This window comes from Musa acuminata, chromosome BXJ2-2 (assembly GCF_036884655.1).
Source record: "Musa acuminata AAA Group cultivar baxijiao chromosome BXJ2-2, Cavendish_Baxijiao_AAA, whole genome shotgun sequence".
NCBI lineage: Eukaryota > Viridiplantae > Streptophyta > Magnoliopsida > Zingiberales > Musaceae > Musa > Musa acuminata.
The window spans coordinates 32,716,990-32,732,572 of NC_088339.1; the positions used below are offsets into that span (position 1 = coordinate 32,716,990).

The 15,583-nt window shown below is 39.4% G+C and overlaps 1 protein-coding gene and 1 pseudogene across 2 annotated transcripts; both read left to right on the forward strand.

Moving 5' to 3' along the window:
• Positions 1 to 1,517: 1,517 nt before the first annotated feature.
• Positions 1,518 to 4,612, forward strand: LOC135606154 (exportin-2-like; annotated as a pseudogene).
• A 1,855-nt stretch (positions 4,613 to 6,467) lies between these two features.
• On the forward strand, positions 6,468 to 15,575 carry LOC103976468 (uncharacterized). 2 transcript variants are annotated; one of them, XR_001976883.2, is made up of 7 exons: positions 6,479 to 7,154; positions 7,352 to 7,546; positions 8,527 to 8,556; positions 8,655 to 9,764; positions 13,115 to 14,315; positions 14,723 to 14,830; positions 15,108 to 15,575. XR_001976883.2 is itself a non-coding variant. In XM_009391671.3 (5 exons), the coding sequence occupies exons 1-5, from the start codon at positions 6,714 to 6,716 to the stop codon at positions 13,664 to 13,666; spliced, it is 2,328 nt and encodes a 775-aa protein (XP_009389946.2). In that variant the 5' UTR covers positions 6,468 to 6,713; the 3' UTR covers positions 13,667 to 14,331. The 2 variants fall into 2 exon arrangements, 1 of the variants encoding a protein (XP_009389946.2); XM_009391671.3 differs by lacking the exons at positions 14,723 to 14,830; positions 15,108 to 15,575 and having other exon boundaries at positions 6,468 to 7,154; positions 13,115 to 14,331.
• Positions 15,576 to 15,583: the final 8 nt, after the last annotated feature.

The following is a 15,583-nucleotide window of genomic DNA, read 5'->3' on the forward strand; positions in this document are numbered from 1 at the left end:
AGCAAGACTTGTTCTAAATGCAAGATGATGATTTAAAGGTGGTAGCTAAATATGCCAAGTAGCACTCATGTTTCCCTCACAATAAACATGACAAAATTTATGATCCTGGAATAACTCACCAATGTTAAGTATGTTACACACACAATTCAGCCAAACAAAAAGGCAGATAGGTTATCCTTATTATTGAGGATTTTAATGATATATAATCTAAGTGTCCGATTCAATTCCAAATGCGATATTCTATAACCAAAGCTTACTTCATTCCATATTTGATAGCCAGGAGTTCTTTATCTTTTAATAGCCATCTATTATATTATATGTGTAAACATAAAAAATATTATATATAATACGAAAATAATATTTTATATTAGGATTAAAATCAAATAATATTAGATCGATTTTATGATGCATACCTTTTGATGTAAAATGATCTATGTGTGATTTGCAAATACACCATTTTTAGATTCAAAATCATTATAATTTACAAGGAGAACTAGATTCTCCTTAGATACATACATTGATGGTTCATAGAGGTTGAGAGAGAAAATATAATATCTCAGCTGCATCATTTGTGATATACGTTATTTAATTCTATCTATTTATAGGTTATTTAATTCTATCTATTTATAGGTGAGAGCAGAGGATTTAGAATAAATTATTATGAGAGTTTCTCTAAGGCATCCCCTAAAGAATCATGTTATAATATAAACTTCTTTTTTATTAATCTATATCTTTCATTACAATCTAATTAGTTATATTATATATCTTATCTAATTATAAAAGATCACATAATCTAATAATCTAAAGAATAAAATTACACCTACCAAAAGACAAGACTTATTTCATCACTTAGACTTCAGCAAATATCTAGCATCATAACATCCATTCATTAATAACATATCTTACCCACCCAATTTTTTAGGTGTAGCCCAAGTTAGAAGAATCTAACATTCCTCTGTGACTTCCTTCAGACTAGTTCGAATATTCATAACATGAACATATGCAGAAGTTGTACGAATAATAATATGTATAGGTTATCTTTTACACTATAGAAGATAGTTTCGATCTTTCAAAATAGTTAGTAGTAGACTATGAAGGATCTAAGAAACCAACCACATTTTCTTTTTAATTATTTAATAACCAAACCCTTCTTTTGGAGACAAAAAAAGAAAATTATGATTCTACTCATTAAAATCACCCAAAGAAATAAGAAGTCCCCAAATGATCAAAATACAATCATTTCATATAAATAAATTATTTTTAAAAATCTAATTGGACGATATTGATTTTATAAATTGATTATAATTTTTTAATATAGTTATATATTCTAAATCATCAGATCAATTATAATATATTTATTAGCTTACTAATTTAGATGTATATATATATATATATTAAAAATTTAAATCATAAATATGATATTCTCAAACGGGAGAAAAGAAGGGAATTGCTTTGGTTGTTGGGGAATTTGATATACTCGAAAATAAGTATGTATATCAAATACTTGAATGAGCAATTCCTTCCCCAATTTGATACACTCTTTTACCTCCTCGCGGCCTCGTCGCTCCATTTCAAATCGGTATTGCTTTGGTTTTACCGGCACTTCTCCTCTCTCTACTTCTGCCTTCGACTCCTCCTTTCATGGCCGATCGGTTCGGTCCCTGAATCGTCCTCCAATGGGCATCGGCACTGAAACCCTAGCGTCATGGTTCCTCCAATCCCTCTCGCGCGATCCCCAACCCCGCCGCGCCGCCGAGTGCTCCCTCGCTGCCGCCGCCGACCGCCCCGGCTTTGCCCTCGCCCTTCTCCAATTCGCTGCCACCCCCTCCGTCGACGACGATATCCGACTCGCCGCTGCCGTCCACTTCAAGAATCACCTCCGCTCCCGCTGGGCCCCTTCCCCCGCCGGCGCCGCCGAGGAGCCCCTGTCCTCCTCCGGACCCCTCTCCTTCCCCGATCTCCGCCCCCGAGAAGGAGCAGGTCAAGTCCGTCCTTGTCTCCCTTATGCTCGCTGCCTTGCCCCGCGTCCAGCCCCAGCTCTCTGAAGCCCTCGCTGTCGTCAGCTCGCACGACTTTCCCCAGTCCTGGCCCGCCCTCCTCCCCGAGCTCGTCGCCTCCCTCTTCTCCAAGTTCCGCATCTCTTTTGACAACAACGCCCTTCGTCTTGACCTCAAGCACTGCCTCGATGTCTTCGCTGCCCCCCTACTTGAGGTCTTCCTCAGGACCTCCCGGCTCATCGCTGCAAATGTCGCTGGCCCTCCTGATACTCTCCGCCCGCTCTTCGACTCGCAGCGCCTTTGCTGCGATATCTTCCACTCCCTCAACTCCGTCGAGTTACCTGAGTTCTTCGAGGAACACATGCGCGAGTGGATGACCGAGTTCCTGGCCTACCTTGGTACTGCCTACTCGCCTGCGGTTGAGGCCGAGGGCACCTTGGAAGCCCTTAGGGCTTCCGTGTGCGAGAACCTCCAGCTTTACATGGAGAAGAATGAGGAGGAGTTCAAGGATTACCTCAATGACTTCGCGTCTACCGTGTGGAAACTGCTGCTGACTCCAGGTTCTTCGCCGTCACGTGACCAGCTCACTGTCACCGCCATCAAATTCCTGACGACGGTCAGTACTAGCGTCCACCACTCACTGTTCGGCAGCCCTGAGGTACTCCAGCGGATATGCTCAAGCATCGTGTTCCCTAACATCCGGCTCCGTGAGGAGGACGAGGAGCTGTTCGAGATGAATTACATTGAGTACGTTAGGAGGGATATCGAGGGCAGTGATATTGATACTAGGAGGAGAATTGCATGTGAACTTCTGAAAGGAATCGCCTTGAATTACAAGGAACAGGTTACGACATTGGTGTCAATGCAGATACAGGAAATGCTGAAGGTCTATGCTGTCAACCCAGGCGATAACTGGAAGGAGAAGGACAGTGCAATTTATCTTGTGGTTGCGCTTTCTCCAAAGGCTGGCAGCAGTGGTGGTTACCTTGTGGATGTGGAGAGCTTCTTCACCTCGGTCATTCTTCCTGAGCTGCAGGAGCAGAACGTGAATGCTGCCCCAATGCTGAAAGCTGGTGCACTAAAGTTCTTTACAGTTTTCCGTGATCAGATACCTTAGCAAGCTGTTATGGCTCTGCTGCCCCATTTGGCAAGGTTCCTGATGTCTGAATCAAATGTGGTCCATTCATATGCCGCAAACTGTATTGAGAAGCTGTTGCTAGTGAAGGACAGAGCAACAGTGTCTGGGTCAGATGTGGTTACTTTGACTCCTCGATATGGTCCATTGGATATCAATTTTTTTTTGCCACAACTGATGACCAATCTCTTCAGCACATTGCAGTTCCCTGAGTCACAGGAGAATCCATACATCATGAAGTGCATCTTGAGAACTCTTGGTATCAGCAACCTCAACAGTGAGGTTGCTGCACATTGCATTTGTCGTCTGGCATTTGTGCTCTCGGAGGTATGCAAGAACCAACATTTAACCACTACCTCTTCGAGTCAATTGCTGCACTGATTGGCAGGTCTGGTGAGAAGGACCAGGCACTTATCCCAGTGTTTGACGCAAGCCTGTTTCCAGTCCTCTGGAAAATTTTAGTTGATGATGTGACCGAGTTCTGGCCATATGCCTTCCAAATATTTGCCCAGCTTGTTGAAATGAGTAAGCCACCACTTTCTGATAATTACATGCAGCTATTCCATGTGCTTCTGTCACCAGAAAATTGGAAGAGGTCAGGAAATGTCCCTGCATTGGTTCAACTGCTGCAGGCCTATTTGCAGAAGGTTCCCAATGAACTCAAAGATGAGGGAAGATTGCATCAGGTTGTACAGATATCTATAGGTCTTCTTTCTGCTTCCAGAACCGAAGAACTGGGTTTTTATGTGCTCAATACTGTGGCGGGGAATCTCAGCTGTGAAATTGTAGCACCATACTTTAGAGATATATGGAATGCAATTTTCACCCGGTTGCAGAATAGGCGTGTAGCAAAGTTTGTAAATTCTTTTGTAATATTCATGTCATTGATTTTGGTCAAGCATGGTCCCAGTATTCTCGTGGAGTCTATAGATTCTCTTCAGAAGGGCTTATTCATGCAGATCCTTCAACCATTTTGGATTCCTAATTTGAAGCTGATTTCAGGAGCCACTGAAATGAAGCTGGCATCAGTGGCTGCAACAAGACTTATTTGCGCATCCCCAGTCCTTCTAGATCCCTCATTCAGTGAGCTCTGGGGAAAGATGCTTGATAGTATCATCATCTTGCTTGCTCAACCAGATCAATACAAAGGGGAACTTGAAAATGGTGAGGCTGATATTCTTGAAACATTGGGTTTCTCAACAGCCTTTGCTTGTCTTCATTATGGTGGGAAGAAGGAGGAAGACCCTTTGAAGGAGATAAGGGATCCAAAGGAGTTTTTGGTGACATCATTGTCTAGACTTTCAGCAAGTTATCCAGGTCGGTACAGGACAATGATTGAGAAGTGCGTGGATCCGGCTAATCAAGCTGCTCTTCTCCAGCTCTGTACCACTTTCAATTGTGCAATTGTCTAGGTAAGAAAATTCATGTAGCTTCTTAACTTTTTGCTGAATATGTTTACAATTTTATGAACTTTTTCTTTCATCATTGGACCTTGTTGTTATGTATTGTGAAATTCTTAACTTAAGCTATGTTATTAGGTATTTTAGAAGTTATCAGAAAATTCCCCTTTGTGCTAGTATCATGAGTTTAAATAGCTTATGAATCAAACTTCTTGTTAATTTGCAACATTTTCTTTCTGGTAATGAAACACCTTTTTAGTAATGGTGGGTTGTATCTAATTAGAAGCCATCACAAGCCTTACCTTCGTACTTCTATGCCACCTAAAAATCAACCAAATTAACCTGCAATACAGGCACCTCTAACCAAATCTGACCTTAGACTAGGCCAAGCTGGGGATTTTGATCCCTTGGTAGTTAACAAAGATGAACGGATAGACTGAGAATTCTGCACCACAAACCTATAGTGTGGACTAAAAGATAATAGAAAGCATAGCCTCTGGTTGCTACTATTTGTCTTTGTCATTGTTGCCTATTCAATTCAACTTAAATGACAGAAGCATCATCGCCTGAAGTTAGCATGAATTATGGACTATGACTATACCAAAGGAAAATAGATAACAGAAAGGGTGAGGAGGAAGTAATTAGGATATTGGTGGTCGTGCAATGCAAGGGTTGCAACATTAGGTGTGATTGATGTGATGACAATTTAAGGTTACAATGAGGCAACGAAGCAACATAGCAGGGATGAGTGGATGACGGAGTTGAGAGACTAGACCTGGAAGAAAAAAAATATGAGTGATAGAGATGGTGTATTGAAATAGGTATTTAAATTAGATGAAGAGAAGAATTGTAAAACCCTTGATTAGTTTTACGTTGAAAATAAGTAAGATTAAGAGTATATTACTATCAACTTCAACTCAAGTATTTTAGCTAGTGGTTTGGGTCAAACGAAATTAATAGGCCTGGGTTGTGATAAGAATTCCCTGAGGATTAAATGAAAGAAAATCTTGTAAGACTTATTGCTGAAAATTACAAAAGATAATAAAAAATATAAAAATATTATAAAAGTAGTCTTTAGATGACTTTGGGTGACTTTGGGCTTGCAAGCTCTTATTTATAGTTTACTAAGGCTTAACCCTGTTTATAGTTGTCTAAACTTAAATGCTCTTATGACAACTATCATCGGTCCTTCATCTGACATGACTAAACATCGTTGATATATGCTCTTGCGCAGCTTCCAAGAGACTTTTAAGTTAGAAAGGGAAATATTATGATGTGAGTAAATATTAGTCGTTGAACACTTGCTCTGTAGGCTTGTTCTATGGCAAATGCTTTAGCATCCCTTATCCTAACAAAGGGAAATATTATGCTTTAATTCTCTAGTTCTGCTTATAATGGCATTTCCTCAATGATGCATGTGTCGATGAAGATGGAGCAAATTATCGAAAAAAAGTTGTTGGTTTTTATTTTCCTGGAGAGCTTCTTATTTTTTAGTTGGAGAGAACTTTTTGTTTTCAGGGAATGCACATAGGCATTATTGGTTGGCGATGGGAAGATTTCTTCGAGTCGGTCTTAGTTCGTCGAACACATACCAATTTAGATCATCCGATTTGGATTAATCCATGTACCAATTAGTTACCTGAGGAGCCATAAATACCAAATTGACTAATTTAGCAAAAATAATGGTTTTTTAACTTTTCAATCTTTTATATAAAAAACGACAAGTTCTGTTTTCTGATACTTGAAAGTTTTTCTATGTAGTTTTCGTTGGTTTGGTTCACTACGTTTCGATTCGACTCAAAAATTAAAAACTAGACCACTAAAAAAATATGAAAAAAACAAACTTAATTTTATTGATTATGATATATACTTTAGTATATATGTCTAACATGACGATATAATTCTTTTAGGGGACTTAATTTCTAATCATTATTCGTTGAGGATGAAGCTGTAAAATGAGGCGCATTGTTGGTTCCCAAAACGTGGCTTGGATAGCCGGAAGAGGATCGCTAGATCTCCTCCTCCCCCCCACGCGATCCGATCGCCCGCCCGGTCCGATCCCATCCCCCTTAGGGTTAGGCTTCCGCCGCCCCTCCGTCCTCCTCCAGCCAAGACCCGCCACCTTTCGTGGTGTTCCGGTGGCCTCCCGGCCCCTTCTCCGCTGGCGACACGCCCCCTCTGATGCATGCACCTGCGGCCGCGGAGGACGACGAGAAGGTCTTTGCGAAGAAGCCGCGCCACTGCGAGGCGGAGATGCCCCTCGCCGACGCCAACAATGAATCCTCCTTCTTCCCCGTGGAGGAGATCGTTCAGTACCCGCTGCCAGGCTACGTCGTCCCCTCCTCCATCACCTTTAGCCCCGACGACCGCCTGATCTCGTACCTGTTCAGCCCCGATGGCACCCTCTACAGGAAAGTCTTTGCCTTTGACGTCGCCTCTCGGCGGCGGGATCTGGTGTTTAGCCCGCCCGACGGAGGGGGTCTTGACGAGTGCAATCTCTCCGAGGAGGAGAAGCTGAGGAGAGAGAGGTCTAGAGAGAGGGGATTAGGTGTCACGCGCTATGAGTGGAAGGCGAGGTCCCTTTCGGGGAAGCACACCATCATGGTGCCGTTGCCCACTGGGGTCTGCTTTCTGCTCTTATCTGTTGTCTCTGCTATTTCTTGATTAGCTTCGTTGGTCCCTGGGTTTAGCGTAGTGAAAATTTTGTCTTATTTTCGCTATATTATTATAACTCGATTTACTATTCGCTGCTGCATCTATCGATGATTAACTTTCTTGTCTACGGTGAGAGAGATTGTGAATGTTCTCTTTTCTGGCAGATCTATTTACAGGAAATATGTGATACGGAGCCAGAGCTCAAGCTGCCGTGTCGTTCTAGTTCACCAATAATTGACCCACATCTGTCTCCGGATGGAAGCATGCTTGCGTATGTTAGAGAGGATGAGCTTCATGTTTTAAGTTTATCAGAGGGGCAGCCTAAGCAGTTGACTTTTGGTGCAAAGGAAAATGGAATGGTGAGATTCATTTCTCATTTATGTAATGTATTATGTTTTGGTGACCTTCCTTGTTCTGTTAAGCGTTTGCTTCTTGTTAGTGGTACCTTTATGACTAAAGTTTATTGTTTTGTTTTGGTAGCTGGAGAACCTCTGTATCTTCAGGCATTATGACCATAGATCTTGTTTTGTGCCACGTAATTTGTGACCCAAATGTCTAAATGAATCATTACTTTATGCCAAAGAAGATAATATTCAACCGAGTGGAGAAGTTAGCTTTTTGAACAGATAAGGCTAAATGATTGAAGCTGAACAGTAGTTGCACATCGAGGTTGGTCCAGTCTCTTTTGGATTTTAATACTGAAAAATGAAAAATACTTAGAAGAAATCAGAAAATGTGTGTAGATGTTGTTGAAAGAGTATCGTTCCCTACATTGTAAGTTTTACCACCAGCCTATCTGAGAATGCTGAAGCAAACAAAGTATCATCAAATACTTTGTTTTGATCTCGTTATGGTCTGTAAACACATTTGAATGTGTGTTGATGTTGTTGAAAGAGTCTCTTTGAGTAACAGAAATCAGACATGGTACTAATTCCATAAAGAAAGCAAGCATGACAAAAGAATATATCAGAAACATATCTTTACCTGAATTGTTTAGCCGATTTGGGAGTTAGCTTTTTGAATTTTTTGTATGTGGGTGCAAAAAGCAGGCATTAAACAAATTTTGTCGCTCTGCACTTGTATAGTATTTCTCAGTATTGAATATAAATCTGATTATTTCATAGGCAACAAGCTGATATATATATATATATATATATATATATATATATATATATATTCCAAAATCGACAAAATTTATCTGAGCATATATAGTTTTATGTGCATATATATTTTTATGTACACCTAGCATCTAGTAAAGAATTTATTATATGCCTGAATCTTTTAGTAGCCTATTTTCATGTGTAATGTCTAACCTGTCCTATCTGTTTTATGTTTTCAGACTCATGGTCTTGCTGAATACATAGCACAGGTATAGCCTTATCCTCTCATTGTAGTTATATATTTGCTTGGATGTCAGTGCATTGTAAATCAATGTCTTATTTACTGAATTACACTTTTTGGGTATAGGAAGAGATGGAAAGGAAAAATGGATTCTGGTGGTCTCCCGATAGCAAATATATTGCATTTGCTGAAGTTGATTCATCAGAGATACCTCTTTTTAGAATTATGCATGAAGGAAAAAAGTCAGTTGGTTCAGATGCACAGGAAGACCATGCATACCCATTTGCTGGAGCATCTAATGTAAAAGTTCGACTTGGAGTTGTTGCTGCCTCCGGAGGAGAAGTTACTTGGATGGATCTTATTTGCGGAGTGCAGGATGAAGCTGGAGGTGCTGAAGAGTATCTAGCCAGAGTGAATTGGATGCCTGACAATTCTCTTGTAGCTCAGGTTCTTAACAGATCCCAGACCAAATTAAAAATTCTTAAGTTTGATATTCAGACTGGAAAGAAAGTAATTTTGTTTGTGGAAGAACAGGGTACATGGATAAATTTGCATGATTGCTTGACACCTCTGGACAAAGGAGTGAACAATTTGTCTGGTGGTTTCATTTGGGCTAGTGAAAAAACCGGCTTTAGACATTTGTACCTTCATGATAAGAATGGAGTTTGTTTAGGACCTATCACCCAGGGTAATTGGATGGTTGAACAAATTGCTGGTGTAAATGAAAATGCAGGTCTTCTCTTCTTCACTGGCACCATGGATGGCCCACTAGAATCCAACTTGTACTGCACAAGCCTATTTCCAGATTGGAATCATCCCTTGCAACTGCCAAGGAGGTTGACTCATGGCAGTGGGAGACATGCAGTGATTCTCGATCATCAGATGCAGAGGTTTGTCGATGTCTATGATTCTCTGAACTCTCCACCTAGAGTAATACTTTGTTCATTACATGATGGAAGTATAATAGCACCTTTATATGAGCAGCCTTTAAGCATTCCACATTTTAGAAAGCTGCAACTTTTGTCACCGGAGATTGTGCAAATATCTGCAAAAGATGGTACTGTACTATATGGGACTTTATACAAGCCTGATGCAAGCAAATTTGGGCCGCCACCATATAAAACGTTAATCAATGTTTATGGTGGTCCAAGCGTCCAGCTTGTAGTTGATTCATGGATAAATACTGTTGACATGAGAGCTCAATACCTACGAAATAAGGGCATCTTAGTGTGGAAGGTAATTTTGGTTACTATTTTCTCTTAGTTGTGTGTTCAGGTCCAAAAACTGCAACACAATATGCTTGATTTGTTAAATTTCATTCTCAACATTTATCAGTGATTGCTTTGAAGAAGCATACCTACTAGTGGGATAAGGTTTGGATCGCTTGAACATGTTTGTTCTACAAGCATTGTGTTCAATATTTCACATCTTCATTTTTAAAAAGCCTTACCTAATCTTCATGCTCGATTATATTGTTTAGCATCTTTAAAATGGCTTGTTGATTTCACCTTGGCTTGCTTAACTTAGTTATGCAGTATTGTTTAAATTATATGAATTCCTTAATGGGTTTAGGACATATATGGTGTTTTATCGTGCAAGAGACTTTTTGCTTATATTTCATAATGGTCAAAAGGTAGGGTGGGTAGGGTGCCATGACCCTGCTTGATGGGATGATGAGTCCATTAACTTGTTGAGCTTCATCCATAAGTGCCTAGACGGCTCAAGTCAATGGTAGTCGGACCATCTGGTCCTTGTAAGAATATTCCATTATTTTGCCACTTCTGATATGGACTGAACCAAATATAACAAACTCCCCAATCTAATGACTTGACATCCTCATCAAGACCAACATAGTTCAAAATCAGATCATAAGATGGTGCACATGTGACCTAGCTCAATGGTGCCTCTATATCATGATATACCCTCTAATCTCATCCATAGATAGCCTTTTCCTACTTGAATCTCTCATCATTCTCACTACTATGTTGACTTTGGTATCATTTGTCACGATTTGATCTAACAGGATTAATAATCCATTAACTTGTTGAGCCAGAACCATTGGCCCAAAATGTAAGACCAAGTTAATACTAGTAGGCCCATTTATATCCCACTGTTCTCCCACTAATGTGGACTTAGCCAGGGTATTACAAAGGGAGATGGAGTTAGTGAACTTAAATATGGGAATACTAGAACAAAAAATAATTAAGTTCTTACAAAGTTGGTCAGTTGGGATAGTATTTTCTGATTGAAGAAGTTGTTGGGTTCTTTGTAATGTTCATTGTCAATTTCAAAGAATTCTCAGGTTAATATGATCAAAACCATTTGAGGAGATCTATAAGTTAAATGTATCAAATTCTTATTTCATTGAAATTTGTGAAAATTTTGTGATGTAAAGCTTACGTTTGTCTTATAATGCTTCAGCTTAGACAACATATAATTTGCTATGTCTGCATCAAACCTTACTGTTTTTTGCAGCTGAGACTACATGTCATCATATGATCCACCTAAATTCAACTATAATAAATTGACATAGGATCTCACGAGTGACTGAGATTACATTGAAAAGTTGATATGGCTGCCATCTTGTGTCAAAACTCTTGATTTTGCAAGTAATGGATTTGAAGTTTAAACAACAACAACAAAGCCGTAAGTCTCAACTATATGGGGTCGGTTACATATATCTTTTGCCGTCAGTTAAGATCCATGTTCATGAGATCTGAAATAGTTTTACACTGGTCGTCGGTGACCTGACGCAATCCTCCACCTTTTTTATCTGGGCTTAGGACCGACATTGGTGGTGCTAATGGATTTGGAGTTCAAAGAATAACTTAAAAATGTTGAACTGTTGAAATACTTATGATGACTTAATTTCTTCGAACGTATCCTTTTATCTTTTTTCATCTGTTAATTATAAATTCAACATCTTTTCTTTATGCCTAAAATTTGAAGGAGCACACTGAACTTAACCTTTATGAGAATTTCTTGGTTAATCTTCTTCAGTAGTCTAAATGCTGTGCGAAATGTGATCAATGAAGTTGAGACATGAATACTTGAAAAGGAATTGGATCTGAAGCACTCCAATGTCCTTAAGACTGAAAATTTGTGACAGCAAACCAAGTAGGACTTACATGACAGAAATTGTCTGTGAAATGTTGAAGTTGAAGAAATAGAAGAAACCCTGTATGGTTCATCATTGCAATCTGGTCATAGATGAGCATTTATTGTGGGGAAGACCATGATATGATGATGAAAAGGCAACACATAATGCTCAAAGAATAGTTGTCTCATAATGTCATTGTGCCAACAATTTTGTTTCGATACGAACTAGTTCCGCAAGGTTATATTATATCATCTATAGTCTTATTCACAAGTTGTGATGCACAATAATTCAAATGGCTTGAAAAAACAATAGGAAATTTGTGTATAATCCATTTTGCATGACCGAGATAGCGATGGAAAGACCTCCTTAATTATTAAATGCCTTATGATTCAGAACTACTAGGAAAAAGGGAAGAGAGTAGAAGAGGAGCAGAGGAAGGAGATGAGAGGGTAGAAGAGGTGAGGAGACTAGAGACATAAGACGAGGAGAGATTTAAGAGGACAATAGATGATAATTCATATTTTAAAATCATTTTGTGCTGAATTACATTAGATAGGCCCTTTGTGTAGGCTTAAGTCGTAATAAGTCCTCATAACTACATTAACTCAAACAACAAATTCAAAAGTGTTACGAAGATCACGACAACAACCAAACCTATAATTCCAACAAGGTAAATGAAGTTCCAATTATTTTTGTCGCACAATTTCAGCAAGTCAAACCAAGTTCTAGGATTATTTATAAAAGTGTCAGCACACATTAGTGGAAGCACTCACTCCCTGGTCTTCTTGACTTGCACCTAGAGTGAATGGCTTTCTGAAAATCCTTATTTGGGTCTACATCACCATATTGTACCTCTTGAAATAAATTCCAGTGTATCAAGTCAAAACTTGGCAACCAGGTCATATTTTAGTTTTGGTATCTGTTTCAGTGAACCATTTAACAAAGACATAAGTCTCATTTGTTGCATTGAAATGTTCGATTAGAATTTTTTTTTTTTTTTTTGTCCAACCTGCATTTTGACCTTTTTTTTACCTCCCCAAATTTTCAGGACAAAAGTATCAGTTTGTGTCAGTATACACAAACTTATACAGGCTGATTGTATGTTTTATTAGTGTATTTTATAAAATAAGTTCTTTCTAGTACTTGCCCTTTTCAGGGAAGCATATGAACTACTATCTTTTACTTGTCCTTTTCAGGGAAGCATATGAACTACTATCTTTCTGTGTACATGGTCTAGGTTCAGTGTTTTGTTGGTCAAACGTATTCTAGGTTCCTCTGAAAAATAAGCTATTTGGTATTTATAGCACATATATTGTGTCCTTTAATTGAGTAATTAGTTGAATACCATGAATGTAGGTTGGTTTTACAGGTGCCCTAAGAAATATCTAGCTGTTACATATCAGCCCTTGCTTTATTTACCATATCGTAGTCATGGTTGTCACTACATCTTCCAGCTCAATCTATGGTTGCTGTTTTCTATTGGCAGCTAGATAACAGAGGGACCGCAAGACGAGGTTTGAAATTCGAAGGCCATCTGAAGCACAACTTTGGTCATATAGATGCAGAAGATCAACTTACTGGTGCAGAGTGGCTTGTAAGGCAAGGCCTTGCCAAAGTGGGTCATATTGGCCTCTATGGTTGGAGCTACGGGGGTTTCCTGTCGGCGATGAGCCTGGCAAGGTTTCCTGAGACTTTCTGCTGTGCAGTATCAGGTGCCCCTGTGACTTCATGGGATGGGTACGACACGTTCTATACCGAGAAATACATGGGTTTGCCAAAAGAAAATCCTGATGCCTATGAATATGGGTCGATCATGCATCATGTGCACAAAATCAAAGGGAAGCTGCTACTTATCCATGGAATGATCGATGAGAATGTGCACTTCAGGCACACCGCGAGGCTCATAAACTCGCTCATTGCAGCTGGCAAGCCATATGAGCTTCTGCTTTTTCCAGATGAAAGACACATGCCTCGTCAGCTTAGAGATCGTATTTATATGGAGGTGAGAATTTGGGAATTTATAGAGAGAAGCTTATGAAGGGAGCCACGATCTCCCTATTCGGCTAGTGTGAGTTTATACTTGAGAACAGTCAGGCAGCACCTATTGTGAATGTGGCCCAACTATACCAGTTCAATAAAGAAGAATTTATCTACTGAGTGGACGATTTTACTTTTTAGTGTCTCCTTGTGAATAAGAGTTTCTTGGAGGATTGAGTTTTTTTGTTCCTGTTGGTTTTCATTCTCAGTCTTCCAGTTGAAGTTGGTTTTCCAGCAGATGTATCTGTCTGATTTATGTTAAAGGTTTACCTTCTTTAATTGAAGCAACGAGGCATTCTGGTTCATCAAATCATTTTGTAGTATTGATATTCTCTCGGACTAGAAGAAACTTTGCAGACCGAGGCATATGTTATATATGGACAGAATTGAATCTGTATCAGAGACTACTAGATGGTGTGCATCAGTAGAATGACAGCCGGTGGGTAATCTCTCTCTGCCATGACACAAGTCATTGGTGAAAGTGTGAAACGATTGGGTCGATTGCCGGCTCAATCTATAAGCTGCTATATAATTATTTGGAAGTTCTGCCCGGGTTTGCAAGTAACTGCTGGTTGTTCAAAGTATGCTGCTGACTGTTTGTTGTATCGAAACCATATAATTTGATGATATTTAATACCAATAAATATCAGGTAACCTTTATTATTTTATCTAGTTGCACTGAAGGACATGCGTCGATATATTGTTTGGTAATAACTCTAGGAATATTTGGTACTTTCGACTTATGAGTATATGTTTTAGGTAGAAGATGACATTATATTTTCTCATTGCTTGATAACCTCTAGGTTGATCATGGAAACCATTGAAAATGATCTGCTAATGCCCAGTTTTGGTAAATTGATCTTATATTTGTCCTTTACATTTCTTCTTGGTAGTTTGGCCTATGGTATCTGGTTGGTTCACTACCTGGATTGATATCGAAATTACATGCTAGCATAATTCATGTATATAATTTTAATTTTTAGATCTAATTTTTTTGTCAAGCATTTTTAGATCTATTTTGAATATAAATAATTAGTAATTGTTTTTGGTTGATCAGCGCTATATACAGGATTGGGTCCCTTTCCATCATCGTAAGATATGAGTGCGGCTTTCGAAAGGGAAAAGGCCGTTTGAACTCGCCCTCCGACAGCCGTTCTCTTTGAAGGTGGGGTGTGTGGACCTGTTTATTTCATACTATTATTTCACTGGAATGATAATATTTTCTGAACATAAATTTCGCTGGAATATATATGCTAAACATAAATTTTGAGACTCGTTTATTAAATTCTAAATTCACTTATTGTTTTCTCATCTTATCTTTATAATAATAATAATAATAAAGAAAATTACTTATTTGGTATGATATAAACACAAATCTTATTGTCTCATCTTTATCTTCACAGAAAAATAAGAAAATTACTTATTTGGCTCGATGTAAACAGGTGAAGGATATTTTGGTGAGACCGCCTTTGATCGTTGTGAAGATGATCGGTGCGAATCATCAAGCACTCTCGTGGCAGTGACCCAAAGGCAATCGATGGTCACAATCGACGCGGCGGCACGCTCGTCGGGCGGAGCAACGTCTCCAAACAGACGCGTGCCTCTGGGGCCCACGTGCACATGGTTTCGCTTTGTCCGACACGTCATTTTCCGTTACCGTTAGTGGCGCCCAGAAGGGGACACGTCGAAGCCCGCGCCCCTATCCATCCCCGCTGCGACACCTCAGCCTCGTGTCATCATCCATCGCCAAACAAGCTTCGTGCCGGACACATGAAGTTACAGAATTACCCCGCCGATGATTGCGGTACATTTTCCTCTATTTATTTTTTTCTTTTCTTATCAATAAAAAAACATTACCTTAATTCTTAACATGTTTACGTTAATGCTTGTGTTTCATGGAAGTTTCTACATGAGATGA

Excerpts from the sequence above, each read along its gene's own strand:
- LOC103976468 (XM_009391671.3), top strand. The coding sequence starts at position 6,714 with ATGCATGCACCTGCGGCCGCGGAGGACGACGAGAAGGTCTTTGCGAAG. Across the intron at positions 7,547-8,526 it reads GTGCAAAGGAAAATGGAATG|ACTCATGGTCTTGCTGAATA; the intron begins GTGAGATTCATT and ends TTATGTTTTCAG. Across the intron at positions 8,557-8,654 it reads TTGCTGAATACATAGCACAG|GAAGAGATGGAAAGGAAAAA; the intron begins GTATAGCCTTAT and ends TTTTGGGTATAG.